Below are 14315 nucleotides of genomic sequence, written 5' to 3' on the forward strand. Positions count from 1 at the left end.
GTGTGTGTGGGGTGGTGGGGGTGGTGGTGGGGGGTCTTTTATAAGATGTAACATAAGTATGAAATTATTGAAGTGGGTAATGAATCTGAATCATTTTTGAACGAGATAAAATAATATCCTACCTGGTGTTCGAAGAGTGGTCACCATGACAACGGTTTGGCGCTAGCGTGCTAACTTACCTGTAAAGAATTGTTGATTTTATTTAGCTCAAGTGGCTAGCCACAACTCATCTGGACCGTGTACTTTACTTTCTATAAAGTAAATGAAAATGGACGCTACTTTATCGTTAAAAGAATCAGTTCTGTCCTATTTAGATAGAAGTGGTGGCCTTCTGAAACTTGCTGAAGACTGCAAGCCGTTCAACGGTAAGATGCAGGAGATGGAAAACCGTCGTTTTAGCTAACGTTAGGTAACGTTAGGTAACGTTAGAGGAAGTTACCTTAACTACCTAGCTGATAGATTCTGGGGTTTGAGAAATTCCACTAAGTTACTCAGCCCCCCTCCCTCTTTCCAGACCCCCAGCAGAGTGAGGCAGTCTACAGGTTTTGTATCGGTGTGAATCCCTCTGATGTGATAGAGTTGGATCCTACACTGGGTGACTGTGTTCTGCACGACCCCCTGAAAGCAACAGCCCTGTTTCAGTCTGTGAGTCATAACTATGTGTTCACCTCCGACTTCCCATATCTTGGGTTGAGTTAAACTGAAGTGTTACATTCTGCATTTGCTCATATCCTCTTTCAGGTTTGCTTCCTAGCGATAAAGACACTTTCGCTCGTTGAAAAAATACACACAGTGAGTCAGGTATGGATGATTTGTGTTTATCGCCTCCTCTTGGTCATTTACAGTACATATTTCTCATAGAGGCTAGTGAGTCTGGCTAGTGCCTGTCCTGCATCCGCTATTACACCTTAATTTTAAGGAATTGTACGTAACAGTTTGTCATCTGCCTGTTCATTCTGAGGTGAATGTAATTCTGAAGCTGACACACCTGCCTCCATTCCCTGAGTACACCTTGGACCTTTGTGCCTTCCCCCGTGGGTATGGCCCTATGAGGCCTGTTGTCATGGAGGGCCTGGTCATTGCCATGACGAGGGTCACGAAATACACCCAGGGGGCCAGGTTCCTCTGCACCGAGGATGACTGCCCCTGCTCTACAGGTACTGCTGCCCCGAGAGCAGCAGGGAAGAGACTCATTCTCCTCTGGGCTCTCATTTCCTCTTTGTAATAAAGTAGTAACTATGGAGATAACCCAGAGCGAATATATTATCGGGTTTGTACACTGATTCAAAATCAGCTTCACATTCATATCTGATTGCATTTCCCTGATGCTGCCTCTAGGATTCCACCACATCCGGGTCCACGCCCCAGGGGCCACGGAGTCAGCTACTGTGAGAAATGACTTCAGCTGTCTGATCTGCTGTTCTCCCCTCAAAGAGGATGTCAAGTTCAGGGTGTTAGGAGGTGAGAGTGATGCCTCTGATGCATGGGACATGATCTGAATCGGTTCCTGGGTAGAGGAGGTTTAAGAAACTGTCTCTGTGTGTCTGTGTGGTTGCGTTTGGGTGCTTGTGTGTTTGTTGAGACAGACAAACAGCTGGTGGAGCTGATCCATGTCCGAGCACTGGATATTCTGAGTGCCCATCCACAAAGCTCACTCAGATACCAGTCTGTCACCCTGTTTCTCAGAGGTAGGTCCACATCACACAAATGACTTGTAGCAGTTCACAGTGCGGATGTGCTACACATTGCTCAAACAAAGGCCCGATCTGTGATTGCATAATAGCACCCCTATTGAAACAGTGTCACCCTACTAATGGCTTTGTTTATGAGTTAGTGATTTATTAGGTGCTTGGGGCAGAGCACCTCAATAAGAGCTTGGGCTTGTGATTGTCAGTGCTGGCGGAGTCTATGGGTGCGAGAATGTAATAGAAAGTATTATATTATTAGCGATGTACACACAGGATTAGCCTCAATGAGACACTAGATGGCATTGTGATTGGACATGCGAGCGTGTGTATATTTACTGTTGCTCTATGCCACTGCAATACTGCTTACCACCTAAAAAATGCATTTGTTTGAAGACATTTGTTTCCTTGTACTTGATTGCCTTAGCTTTTGACATGAGGGCTGGCCTTATGTGACAGCTAAAAGGGGCAGAAGGGCGGCATGTAGAGTATGGAGACTGTCCTTCAGCCAGAGGGCCTGGGTTCAAGCATCCGCCCTGCTGGAGTGTCCTTGACCACACTGGATCCCTACCAGCTTCAGGGACTCTGTTCTGTGGCTGACCATGCCCTGTGAAACACTTAGGATTTATAGTGTTTGTAGCATAGAACAAAATCTGTGCCTTGACTTTTGTTGGGTTAAGAAAGTTCTAAAAAGCTTACTTTTCATCTGCAAGTCAAATTCTTCAAGAACATACTGTATGGGAATATCCCCAAAAAAAAAATCTGTTATATTCATTCTCCACTGTGAATGATATGGCTGTAATAGCTTATATTTACACACAGTCAGATGTCTTGAGGTTTGTCATTAATTTTCTGTGGCTTTCTAAATGAGGCTCATTTTGGAACACAAACTTAGTGGGGGAGAGTTCAAATAAATAGATCGTTGAGTAGCCGGCAGCCACGCACAGTGCCTCTTGGTGAGATATTAGGTGTTCCTGTCCCCTCTAATAACATTGTCCAGCCATTACCCCTGAGAGAGCAGCAAATCTCAGCACCAGGATTAGCATATTCTGTTGACCCAGTCCTATGGAGGAATTCAATACACAGGGCTCCCGTTACTAAACATATATGTTAATAAGTGCAAGGAACACTCATTAGCTGGCTGTGCGATTCCCACACAGAGGAATCTTTGTTCTAAAGGCCTCACTCTGTGTTTCTCTTGGCAGTGGTGTGTAGGTGGCATGCATGTTTCTTCAATAATCACCAGGCAGGACAGAACAACCCCTTCGAGTGTTATTGCTTTGTTTCCCTTCTTCACATAGATGAGCTGTGTAACTCGATGAGAATCGGTCGACTCTACAGGGTGTTGGGCATTCCTGCGCATGTGCACCAGTGGCCCAACATTACCTGGAGTGTAGAGGCAAATAGTGTGCAACCATGGGCGCCAGAGTGTAAGGAAGTAAATGATCTCACTTTAAATCCTGCACCTGCAGAAATACCAGCTGATTCACAGGCATGCTGTGCATAATTGTACAGTGTGAGAATTTATCCTTGACAGGGAATACCATGATTAATCAGAACACTTTTCAGCATTGCATTGTACCAGTGCTTAAACCTCCGCCATGTTCCCCAACTCTACCTATAGATCCACATAAAGTCAGTGACAACTTCCAGGCTTTGTTGAAGGCCACAGCCTGTTCTCCCTGGAGGTTCTCTGCCATGCTGGCTCACTCCTTTGGGTCGGCTGTGGTTCCTCCAGACCTGTACAACACCCTGAAGCTCGGCTTGCTGCTCAGCTTGGTGCAGACCAGAGCGGACGCAACAGACACATTTCACTGCCTGGATCTGCTAGTGCTGACCACTGACACTCTCATACTAGACAGGTAAAGTGGTCTGAATGACCAGACTTAGCACCTTATTGGGCACACTGAAAAAGAAGAAGAAGAAGACTACTATTTGCTGTGTGTGTGTTTGTGTGCCAGGCTAATGGCATACAGCTTGAGCTTGGCGTGTCGTGGGGTCAGGCATCAGGCCTCGGGGGAGATGTTTGCATCACTGTCCCAGGACGAACACGGAGCGGGCACCGCTAACATCCACGCTGGCTCCGCCCTGCTGGCCTCTGGGGGCATTTGCATGCTGGGAGATCTGGGCTGCTACAGGAGGGACAGGTTGGATGCCATTCAGTCAGGTAGAGCACCAAGGTGGTTAATACTATAAGTTATGGTATTAATTGTAAATTATTTTAAGTATAAGGGGAGGATACTGCTAGGTATAAGCATGAGGCACAATTACTGCTACGTATAAGAAGACAATCAGAGCTTATTGATATACTTTCCACCTCTGATTTTTCCTGTCAGTTCTGGAGAGCCGCACCGTGTCTGTGTTCATCCCAGGGAAGAAGTATGGTGAGGATGCTGACCAGCACCTTTCCTTCCCAGTCCAGTGCAGCTTCTGGGCCCTGACAGACTCCACAGATCCCTCCCGGCGGCCTGGCAGGACAGACTGTGCCGTACTGGGAACAGCAGTGGGTGCAATCACAACATAATGTGTCATGTTACCTTTATATAGCTAACTTAAAACATGTTCTGGATGTACACTAGCAGGTCTGAATTGAATTTTTTTTTTTTTTTACAAACGTATTGTGTTGCCTTACAATGTCAGTAGAACTTAAGGTTGTTTGGGACAATGCATTATAAGTTCAAGAAATGTCAAATCTCAGTGGACTCAAATGTTGTTTGCAGATAGTACAGGCAAAACAGGAAATTGAGACAATTTACTTTCCCTGAAGGAAGTAGTTAATTGGTCCTACTCAGAAAACAAATTACCGCCCAGCAGAGCCCTTGAGAATAGACAATGCTTCTATTTTTCCTTATAGCGGAAGAAGGGTGGACAATTACTGTATTACCATAGTAGGTAAAACAGTACTTTCAAAAGCTGTCATTCTCTTTAGGTTGTCTCCACTTACTTTCTGTCTTAAAATAGGATGGTCTCAGTCATTTCAATATAAAGGGAAGTTTAACACTTGTGAAAACAGCATTTTTACAAATGGCATCACAATCAACTTGGACAGCTTTGTGATGTCCAGTTTCTTCTTTGTGAGCAGGAAATGGGTCCAGTGCCAGCTAAGCTGGCAGAGGTCTTTGGCCTGGTCATTCAATGTCGGGAAATGGTGGGAGAGCAGGCCCTGCTCGCCCAGACTGTCCACACCATCCAGCAGGCAGTGCAGCCCGGGGAACCGCTGTACCCATCCTGCATGGAGTTTTCCACACAAGACTACCAGGAAGTAAACAAATACAGCTCTGTTAGCAAGTCCTTTGCGATGCCTTTTTATTACAATGCACTGTCTGGATGTTAGTGTTTGATATTGGATACTATACATTTACCTTATACAGCATTTGCCATCGATTATATGTCTTCCAGCTCTTGGCCCATGCACAGAGTTTGCAAGTGGAGCTGAGTCCTGGGGCAGAGAAGATGATCCATGGCTACTACATGGCCAGCCGCAGGGTCCGATCAGGCCAGAGTCAGGGCGTCAAGGTGTCCGTGGCCTCCATCAAACTACTGTGAGGGTTCTTTGACTAATTTTGTTTGAATCATTTTCAATTAAGCATTTCATCTGCAGTTGTTCTCAAAACTACTTGCTGCATCACCATCAGGGGCAATGTCCACTGTAATGCTACTATCCCCCACTAGGTGGAGCACCCTCCTTCATGTTACCCTCCAAAGACTATTTTTCCATATAGTTTTGACAAATGTTTACAAAGCCCTTTCAGTGTGGTGTCAAATTTAATGTGAAAATAAAACTATGAAAATAAAGCTGTGTAAGAGCACAGGACAAAAAAGTCAAATGAAGTTCTCAATTCAAAAACATTTTTTAGGTTCAGATGCTTATTTGCATGGGCTATACATATCAATTTAAATCATATTTAATCATTTATTGCCATTTTGTTATTTCCTCTGTTTATACCCTTTTACAGATCTCTACTCATTCTGCAGTCAAAACCAATTCTACAAGCATTCAAGCAATCACTCAGTTATAAATGGTCCTTTCCATGGTGTTTTTGTCACAGGATCTCTCTGGCCGAGGCCCACTGCAAGCTGTGTCTAAGAACCACAGTACTGGAGGAAGATGCTGTGATTGCTGTGCTCCTTTGTGAAAACTCCATCACCCTCAAACATGGTACAATATTTTTTAAATCACCACTCCCCTCTTACTGTTCATAAACTCCTTCAATAGCAATTCAGCAACCAGCTCCTACATTTATCATTTTGACATTATGTATATGGCATTACATGTGCTTGTTAATTTACATGTAGATATTCTTCATTGTCCTCTTGGACAAGAAATTTGTTTCCACAGCCTGTACACATAGAAAAGTTGAAACATCGAGCAAATACAGAGACAAAGGGGGACACAGAGCCAGTCACAAAAACAGATGCCTGATGTAATTTAATGTTATTCTGTGAATCAGTGTTACATATTTGCTACTGTTGATATCAATATGCTGTGTATGAATGCAAATATCCTGGGAAAATATGTGCACACAGGTGCTAATTATAGTTAGTAACAAGCAATGTAAGGGCTCCATGTAGGCCAACAACTGCTTTTAGGGATTGCTGCTTCTTCCTATAGGGACCTCTGCTCTCGTTATTCCACCTGACGCGGTGTTTCCCTGTGACCTGGCTGATCTGGACGGCTTGCACAGGAGAGACCTGACCCTGGAGCAGCTTCACCAGAACATCCTGCGCTTCATCTACGCCTACGCACCCGGGGCCGACACATACATCATAGAGGAATAAGACCTCTGCAAGGTTCAAAAAGCACAGGTAGAGAGCACAAGACCACACCAACCATGCTCCAGTGTTCATGATCCTGAGTGCTATGTTCTGTTGTGTCTCTTCACAATTTCAAACTCATGTAATCAGTACTAGCAAAAGCAAACAATTTGATTTAATTTATTGTAACTGTGTGTATGGAGGTTGAACTGATAACATTTAAGCAGGATTTGATGGAGAAGTATTTGTAAAAATACATAAACCAGAAAGAAAGTTCATATCCAGGATTCAAGATTCATAGATTAATTCAAAAAATTCAAGTTGAGGCATTTTCCTGGCAAAATTGTAAGTTTAATTAATGATGGGTGGGGTCAAATTTCCAACAGGGACAAGAACTTGACCACAAAGATCTGGAAGCCAACTATGGTTTCTCAGAATGGTGATCCAACAGTTCCAGCAACACTGAAAAGACATAAAAACACATTCAGACCAAACTCGTACACTTGAACAGTGCAGTACAGTACTGTATGTCATTATGCAGGCAATTCAGTTGGTCACAGTCTCAGCACCCAATTTGTCTGATGGGTAAACGGCAAAAATGTGAACTCATCACTATTACAGCACAGACATAATACAACTTCATAGTCAAAATCCACAATATTGCATAATAGCTGTGGTGGAGGTGGTATGGATCCAGAAATGCTACTTACCACTAAAATTATGTTTCCTCATACCCCATCAGGTCATTCAACTGGCTCAGTACACCTAGCAGAAAATAAAAAACAAATTAAAATCTGTGCATTGACACCAGTCTATGGAAATACAGTGAATTCTGTAGTTTCACAGCTACACGGGTAGTTCAGCTAGTCACAGTTTCAGCAGCCCATTTTGGTCTGATGGGTAAACGGCAAAAATGTGAATTCATCACCACTACTTATTATAATAGGAGATAATCAGTCAAGTGCACATTCCTGTCTCAGGTAATTGGGAATGCAAAACAGTGAAGAGGTAATTTCAGAGCTTTCGCTTTACTCACCACAGTTAAGATGAAGCTGAACCCATATTCAGATTTTATTTTCCATTGCTGCAGCTCATCTGCAGGGGAAGATGGAAGATAATTTCATGTCATTTTAATACCACTTATTTCTAAACATGTAGCAGCACTTAGTCTATGGCAATGTTTCAAGTGGGTAATTTACATGTCAAACTTTGGATACAGGAAATGCATAAAATCAGATCCTTGCCGGATTAATGTATGACAAGAGTGATAGACAATTGCAAGAGAATGGGCATTGCTGAGGTTGTAGCTGGTAATTCAGTTAGTCACAGTCTCACCACCTTATTGTCTGATGGGTAAACGGCGAAATGTGAACTCATCACTATTCCAGCAGCAGAAGTGACCAATTCTCAACACAGATTTCAAACTTAGAAACTTACCCAAGACTTAGTACAGCAGACAAAGCCTTCTGACACATCTGGCTTCCAGTGAGGTGATGAAATAACCAGGATAGCTAAAAATAAAATAAAATAAAATAAAAACACCACACAATTATTTAATAGGTTGGACAAGATCAGCAACGCCTCCCAAAGTAATTTTACCAATATTACCTTTGACTCATCTACATCAGGACAAAGATACACATGGAATCCTCAATTTCTCAAAGGATATTATCTATATCCTATTTACACTATAATAAAGCCAGTCCTGTTCTGTGTGATTACACTGGAGATTCAGTTAGTCACAGTCTCACCACCTTATTGTCTGATGGGTAAACGGCGAAATGTGAACTCATCACTATTCCAGCAGCAGAAGTGACCAATTCTCAACACAGATTTCAAACTTAGAAACTTACCCAAGACTTAGTACAGCAGACAAAGCCTTCTGACACATCTGGCTTCCAGTGAGGCGATGAAATAACCAGGGTAGCTAAAAAACAAACAAAAAAAACACACTTATTTAATAGGTTGGACAAGATCAGCAATGCCTCCCAAAGTAATTTTACCAATATTACCTTTGACTCATTTACATCAGGACAAAGATACACATAGAATCCTCAATTTCTCAAAGGATATTATCTATATCTAATTTACACTATAATAAAGCCAGTCCTGTTCTGTGTGATTACACTGGAGATTCAGTTAGTCACAGTCTCACCACCTTATTGTCTGATGGGTAAACGGCGAAAATGTTAACTCATCACTATTCCAGCAGTAGAACCACCCAGTAACCAAAAGCACAGACACTTTAAAACACTTCATTGCTCACCTCAAGCTGCGAACAGTAGATATAGACCTGCATTTGGCATCAGCGGTCTGCAGGAACGGCCTGAGATCTGAAATGATATGGATCATTGGATGAACTACACAGACAGACACCAATCATTTACAGTCATTCCCCAGCTCATTGGGCAAAAAAACTGGCTTAATAGCATATTACTTATCTTGACCAATCATGAAATTTCATGTTTAAACACTGATAGCATAGCCCTTAATTAATCTTACCATATCAGGTGTACCAGTCTTCATGATTCCAGTCAGCCATCTTCATCTGCACATGTAAAAGTCAACACAAGTTTTAAAGGTTAATAACTTTTATATCGCAAAGCTTCACAATAATTTCCACAAGATCAGGGCGTGCGATTGTCATCGTAACTTCAAACCTTATAACTAATTACCCTCAAGAGTGAGCTATTGATTTTTAGCTTGCATGAATAAGCTGTACTGAAGGAATAGCCAATATGCTGAGAGCAGATGACTGATCACCAGAAGGTCAAAGGACAAAATTTAACACAGCTTGGGAGCAGAGCTAAGACCGCATGTCTGAGGACGGGTTCAACAGCAGGTCACGACCTATGCCATGACCTTTCCTCCTTAGAAGGGGCTAAAGTGGTTTCCCCAATGAAATAGAGGGGACAATTCCCTGACCGCCAGATCTTCTGCTGACCCCTTGGCCCTGGCCAAAACCATGTATGGACAGTGCTGCAAGAAGTTGAATGACAAAGAGGGCAGCTCCTCATTTGAACTGTCTAAAAGAATGATTGATTGCATTTCTTGAGGGATGCGACTTGTCTACAGTGAGAAATGAAAACCGATTCGGTTCTCTGCACGTTATATTTTTTGCATTAGTATCTTACTCGTTGGAATATTTACCCACATGTTTAAGTTAAGTCTAAAATAGAAAATATGTTTTTATAAACACAGAATTGAAAAAACGTAATCATTGATAGCAGTATGGTTAACGATTTTTTAGCTAACGCCAGGCCCGTTCAGCCAGGCGTCTGGTTCAGTAACTGCAGGAGTATAATTGTTAGAATTTGCAATGCTGAAGTAAGGATATTGGTGTATATTACACGATAAACTTAGTAGTGTTAGCTAAGGTATTTTAAACCCAGCTGGACATTACTATGAAACAACTGTTAAACTGCTCTCCCTTCTCCCACGTGGCCAAGAGAACTAGCTTAGCTAACTAGCAACCACCGTGTGCAAGAATCAGTTGTGCGTTTGCTTGAAAACACGACGACAGCACGCATACAATACAGTTGTTACGACAAATAAAGTCATGTTGCTATTACCTACCTACGTACTGAAGATTAATCACGAAGAAGTCTTCATTTGGTTGAGGCTGGAGACGGAGCATGCTGCTCGCGGCTGGTCGGCTGTCCACCAAGAGAAGGAGGATTTCCGCTCTGTCCCTCGTCACTGCGCCTCAGAGCTGCGCACTGGAACTTGTGGTTGGGCAGCAAATGTGAGCCCCTGAGCCACAACTGCCTTGATTTTCTTTGGCGCACAGACTTCAACTAAACAGAAGTGGCCACTGAATGCATTCTCTTCATTATTTTCTACTCTAAAAGCACTGATTAGTGGTTTACCACTAAATATTTTAGCACACAATCGTCTTTAGTAGGGATTCCAGTTTTCGTGCATTCGTTGATATCTGCTGATAAAATAGACTGAACTTGTACACATCTTTATACCCCTGCCCCTTTCCATCAACGTGGTCGTAATAAACAGAACCCACTATTTGTCTTTACTAATTGGGCGATTGGCCCAAACATTGATCAATAGGCTATTTTGAAGAGGTATCAAATAACCAGAATGAAATCAAAGTTAAGCAAATAAATGACACTTAGCCTACTATCAGTGTCAAAAAGGCACAGGCAACTTTTGCTTCCAATAAAAATCCTGAGCGGTGGATTACATGCTTAATATTTACACGCCTCTAATTTGCACAAATATTTCAGGAATTATTATTCACTGTCTTTTTTTTTTTTTTTGTCGAATAGCCTACTTGACACTGTAAACACAGCTGACACACCATACAGTCTTTATCGTAAAGTTAAACCCATGAAATAAGATTAGGCCATGTGATTAGCCCATATAGGCTACTTTTGGTAAAGTTGGATTTTGTTTTGTGACTTATTAAAATCCCTTATTTTACAAGTCAACATATTGTAGATATATAATTATTTTGCTGAGAATATTTCCGATATGAATTCACAGAAACAGAAGCGACTATGCGATGAACCAGATTACAGTAATGTCTTGAATGCCCAGCAAATACTGTCAGATGATACATGAACAAAATATTAGATCGCGAAAATGAAAAGGTCTAGCCCACATATACATGGATGAACTGAAAACCTAATTTCTGACATGAAGTAGGCTATGTGGACTTTGTTATCATAACTCTATTGATCATCTATTACACCCTTTTTGCTTTTCTTTAAATAATGGAAGATAATATTTCCAGAGATTTATAGACCTTATTCTTAATCTGTTTATTATGAGACATGGTCTTCTTTCATTTAAGTCATTTATTCACAAACACATTTACAACCATGCATGTAAAAAATAAGAAAGAACATGAGATGAAGAGGCTCCATTGTTGACTCTCTGACAGACCACTTCACATGACAGATGTTAAGTTATTCACACATGCATTTAGTGCAAATGTTTTAACTGAAAGTGCACATCTCAAGCATGACGGGCTCGTTACCCCGCGGAATTTCAACAAATATAATACCTGGGACATGTATAGAACTGCACGACGCAGAGCTAAACAGGGATTAGCCAAAGATAACAACAGAGAAACAACGTATGCTTTCTCAAAATTTATACACATAGAATTCACGTAATATATTAATTTACAATGTCTTCCTATTTGGCAGGATTTAGTGGGAGTAAAATCAGTTCGGCTAATTGTTTGTCGACAATCATACAAAATAAGCCGTACGCTGCTGCCAGAATAAACAGCATGAACTCATGCAAATGTTAAATTGTTTCATACAAATGATTTTATTACTGGGATTTGGACGATGATGGGCCTTGATTCTCTGACTCTGAGTGATTTGAAGTGTTCAGGAACTGTCCGCTTGCTCCGACGTACAGTCTGGACCGCATTGGCCATTTCTGTAAAGACATTCAAGATGATTATTACACTAATTGACCTCAGTAATATCTAAAATAGGCATGACATGCTTTCAGACGAAGGTAAATTAACTGCATGATAAGGTAGGACTATATCAAGTCAAATTATGATCACTGTTTACAAAGTCACATTTTTTCATTTTGGATAATTCAATGAGACATTTCGTTCTGACCATAAACTATGCCAGCTTTGCCAAAGCAATATTTTACAATTGTTTAGTATTTACTTTCTATGTAGTACAGTAACGGTCATGATGAAAATAATAGGCCTAATTGTAACAGCAGCAATAGCCTATAGACATACACCTTTATTTTTATTTATTATGATTATTATTAGGCTACTATTGCTATTATCTTTATTATTAGTGACATTGTTATTATGATTATTATGATTATTGTTATATTGCTACTATCTCTCACCTTGACTGGGTGCAGGTAGCCGTCACCTTTCAGCGAGTGTAACGCCTCTGTTTGTTTTGTGCTCTCTCCCTCCTCCATGCCTTCCTCTTGCAGCGTCCGAGTCAAGTGAGCAATATACGTGGTGGCCAATATCAACACGTCGAGTTTAGACAGCTTGGTGTCCGGCGGAACCGACGGCAGAGTCCTTTGTAGCTCCAGGAACGCGTGTCTCAGGGTTTGCACTCGGCTCCTCTCCCGCGCCGCGTTCGCCGCCGCCGGCCGTCCTCTGCCGCCGAGCCCGCCGGCCTGGAGCACCCGGGCCCGCTGCAGCTCCCGGCGACGACCGTCCGGACCGGGGCTGGAGCTCGGGCTGGATGCGGGGCTCTCCTCCGCGACTGTCCCGGGGCCGTTATCGCTGTCCATTCGGCTGGTCTGCCTTCCTACCATCGGGGGTCACTTACAAACCTAAAGGATTACATGAGATGAATATAGATCAGTTCAGATTTTAATAGTCTTTAATAGTCTACTGTAGCCATTGTATTGCATGTTTTATGAAACACTTTGAACTCTTAAGTTAGGCTATAAATGACTAGCCTATTCTAGATATATCTTATCTGTAGCCTATGTGTCTGTTCTAGCCTTAACTTCCTATAAATTGAAACTGCCAATTATTGTATTTGTATTGTATTAATTAAACAGTAACTAAGTTCTCTAGCCTGCAATCCATTATTGAAAAATATTTCTGATGTTGAAAAGTTGCATGGTCCTGCAAACTAAACACAGGCAACACATCGACTGGTCTATCCTTCTTATAGCTCATCCACTAACGAGCAAACAAACGAGCCATATGACAAAACAGACAGCAGGCCAAAGTTGGACTGAAGGCAGCTGAATCTGAGATGATTGCTTGTTGAGTTGACAAAGAGTTGCATTACAAACTAAATCCCTGCCAGGCCTATGTTGTCAGTATTGTGAGCCGATGCGTGCTGGGTGGTGTCTGCACGGAGCTTACCTCTGGTATTCCTCAAAAGCGCCGTCTTGAAAAACGACATCAAGGCAATCCAACGAGGGCTTCGGTATAGGATACAGAATTTGCTCTACAATGTAGAATAGTCCCGGTCCGCGTCCAGCTTATCCTTATAAAGAGGCGCGTCTGGAGACAGAAGGTGCGCAGCAGTCCCTGTCCGCGCATCGAGCACTTCACCTGTGTGCGTAAAAGTCTCAGGAGCCCTTAATTTATTGGATACACAAGGCGGTAGACAAGTCTTTCACTCCCAAGTAATTAATCACAAGCCCTAAGACTCCCCCGCAGTGGAGGAGACTGCTCTTTTCCCTTTCCGAACTTATTTCTGTCTGAGGGGAGCGGAGAGAGACTCGTTTTCAACGCCAGAGGCAGTACTTTTTTTCCCCCTTTAATTCTGATATGTGGTAGGCCATAGCCCACTCCAATTGGCTGCGAACCTGACACTGTATTTTCTTTATAAGCCTATCAAAAAGTAGTAAAAGGAGGAAATTTAGTCAAAATGACTATAGGCTACAAAGTATCCAAAAATCTGCTCGTCATAGTCCGAAATAAAGGCTAGTCTATCAAAACGCTATTTGCAACAGACCATGAAAACAAGTTGACAAGTGTAAGTTGATATGCAAAACATTTGACTAATTGCCAGGGTGTCTTGAATTGCAAGCTCATTGGAACAGCTAATAAATAAACTCCAACACTGCAATCAACAGGCAGGCATTGAGGAAATTCTTGCGAGACTCATAAATTAATCACTCTGATTTCTAGGGTTCCAAACGGAGATGTCGGCAAATTAATGGAAGGAATTATTCATAATATGTATATCCTCGGACTGTTCTTAATAAACATTGTTTTTGTAAGGATGGAGTAACAGTACTGCTCGGGGCCACTAATTATGAGGCTAAGTAAAAGGAGGTTAAGTAAGCTTGGTTCCCTAATTACCCCACATCTTTCAGGGGTTACACACCCACGTGGCTCTAAAAACCCCATTCAAACATTCAGTCACATCGATGACAGTTAATTCATCAATG

At 42.1% G+C, this 14315-nt stretch overlaps 2 protein-coding genes and 1 long non-coding RNA gene across 3 annotated transcripts; 1 reads left to right on the forward strand and 2 right to left on the reverse strand.

Annotated features, from left to right (window-relative positions):
• Nucleotides 1-91: 91 nt before the first annotated feature.
• On the forward strand, nucleotides 92-12793 carry mcmdc2 (minichromosome maintenance domain containing 2). The gene is made up of 15 exons (XM_071924002.2): nucleotides 92-365; nucleotides 515-645; nucleotides 742-801; nucleotides 962-1157; nucleotides 1339-1461; nucleotides 1587-1688; nucleotides 2987-3115; nucleotides 3310-3547; nucleotides 3647-3852; nucleotides 4022-4188; nucleotides 4768-4947; nucleotides 5085-5227; nucleotides 5735-5844; nucleotides 6298-6491; nucleotides 12381-12793. Exons 1-14 carry the CDS (start codon nucleotides 263-265, stop codon nucleotides 6462-6464), a joined length of 2055 nt encoding a protein of 684 aa, XP_071780103.2. The 5' UTR covers nucleotides 92-262; the 3' UTR covers nucleotides 6465-6491; nucleotides 12381-12793.
• LOC139930724 (uncharacterized) lies at nucleotides 6670-10150 on the reverse strand. The gene is made up of 8 exons (XR_011785484.2): nucleotides 10017-10150; nucleotides 8943-8988; nucleotides 8707-8773; nucleotides 8294-8367; nucleotides 7878-7951; nucleotides 7477-7535; nucleotides 7151-7205; nucleotides 6670-6902 (listed from the first exon to the last, which is right to left on the reverse strand). It is a non-coding gene; the product is annotated as an uncharacterized LOC139930724 (long non-coding RNA).
• Nucleotides 11237-13603, reverse strand: tcf24 (transcription factor 24). The gene is made up of 3 exons (XM_071924003.2): nucleotides 13279-13603; nucleotides 12288-12731; nucleotides 11237-11849 (listed from the first exon to the last, which is right to left on the reverse strand). The coding sequence occupies exons 2-3, from the start codon at nucleotides 12711-12713 to the stop codon at nucleotides 11739-11741; spliced, it is 537 nt and encodes a 178-aa protein (XP_071780104.2). The 5' UTR covers nucleotides 12714-12731; nucleotides 13279-13603; the 3' UTR covers nucleotides 11237-11738.
• Nucleotides 13604-14315: the final 712 nt, after the last annotated feature.

Source organism: Centroberyx gerrardi, chromosome 22 (assembly GCF_048128805.1).
Source record: "Centroberyx gerrardi isolate f3 chromosome 22, fCenGer3.hap1.cur.20231027, whole genome shotgun sequence".
Taxonomy (NCBI): Eukaryota; Metazoa; Chordata; class Actinopteri; order Beryciformes; family Berycidae; genus Centroberyx; species Centroberyx gerrardi.

Coding starts and splice junctions, on each gene's coding strand:
- mcmdc2 (XM_071924002.2), top strand. CDS start 263: ATGAAAATGGACGCTACTTTATCGTTAAAAGAATCAGTTCTGTCCTAT. Junction 366..514: donor AGACTGCAAGCCGTTCAACG/GTAAGATGCAGG, acceptor CCCTCTTTCCAG/ACCCCCAGCAGAGTGAGGCA. Junction 4,948..5,084: donor CCACACAAGACTACCAGGAA/GTAAACAAATAC, acceptor TATGTCTTCCAG/CTCTTGGCCCATGCACAGAG.
- tcf24 (XM_071924003.2), bottom strand. CDS start 12,713: ATGGTAGGAAGGCAGACCAGCCGAATGGACAGCGATAACGGCCCCGGG. Junction 11,850..12,287: donor GCTACCTGCACCCAGTCAAG/GTGAGAGATAGT, acceptor ATGTCTTTACAG/AAATGGCCAATGCGGTCCAG.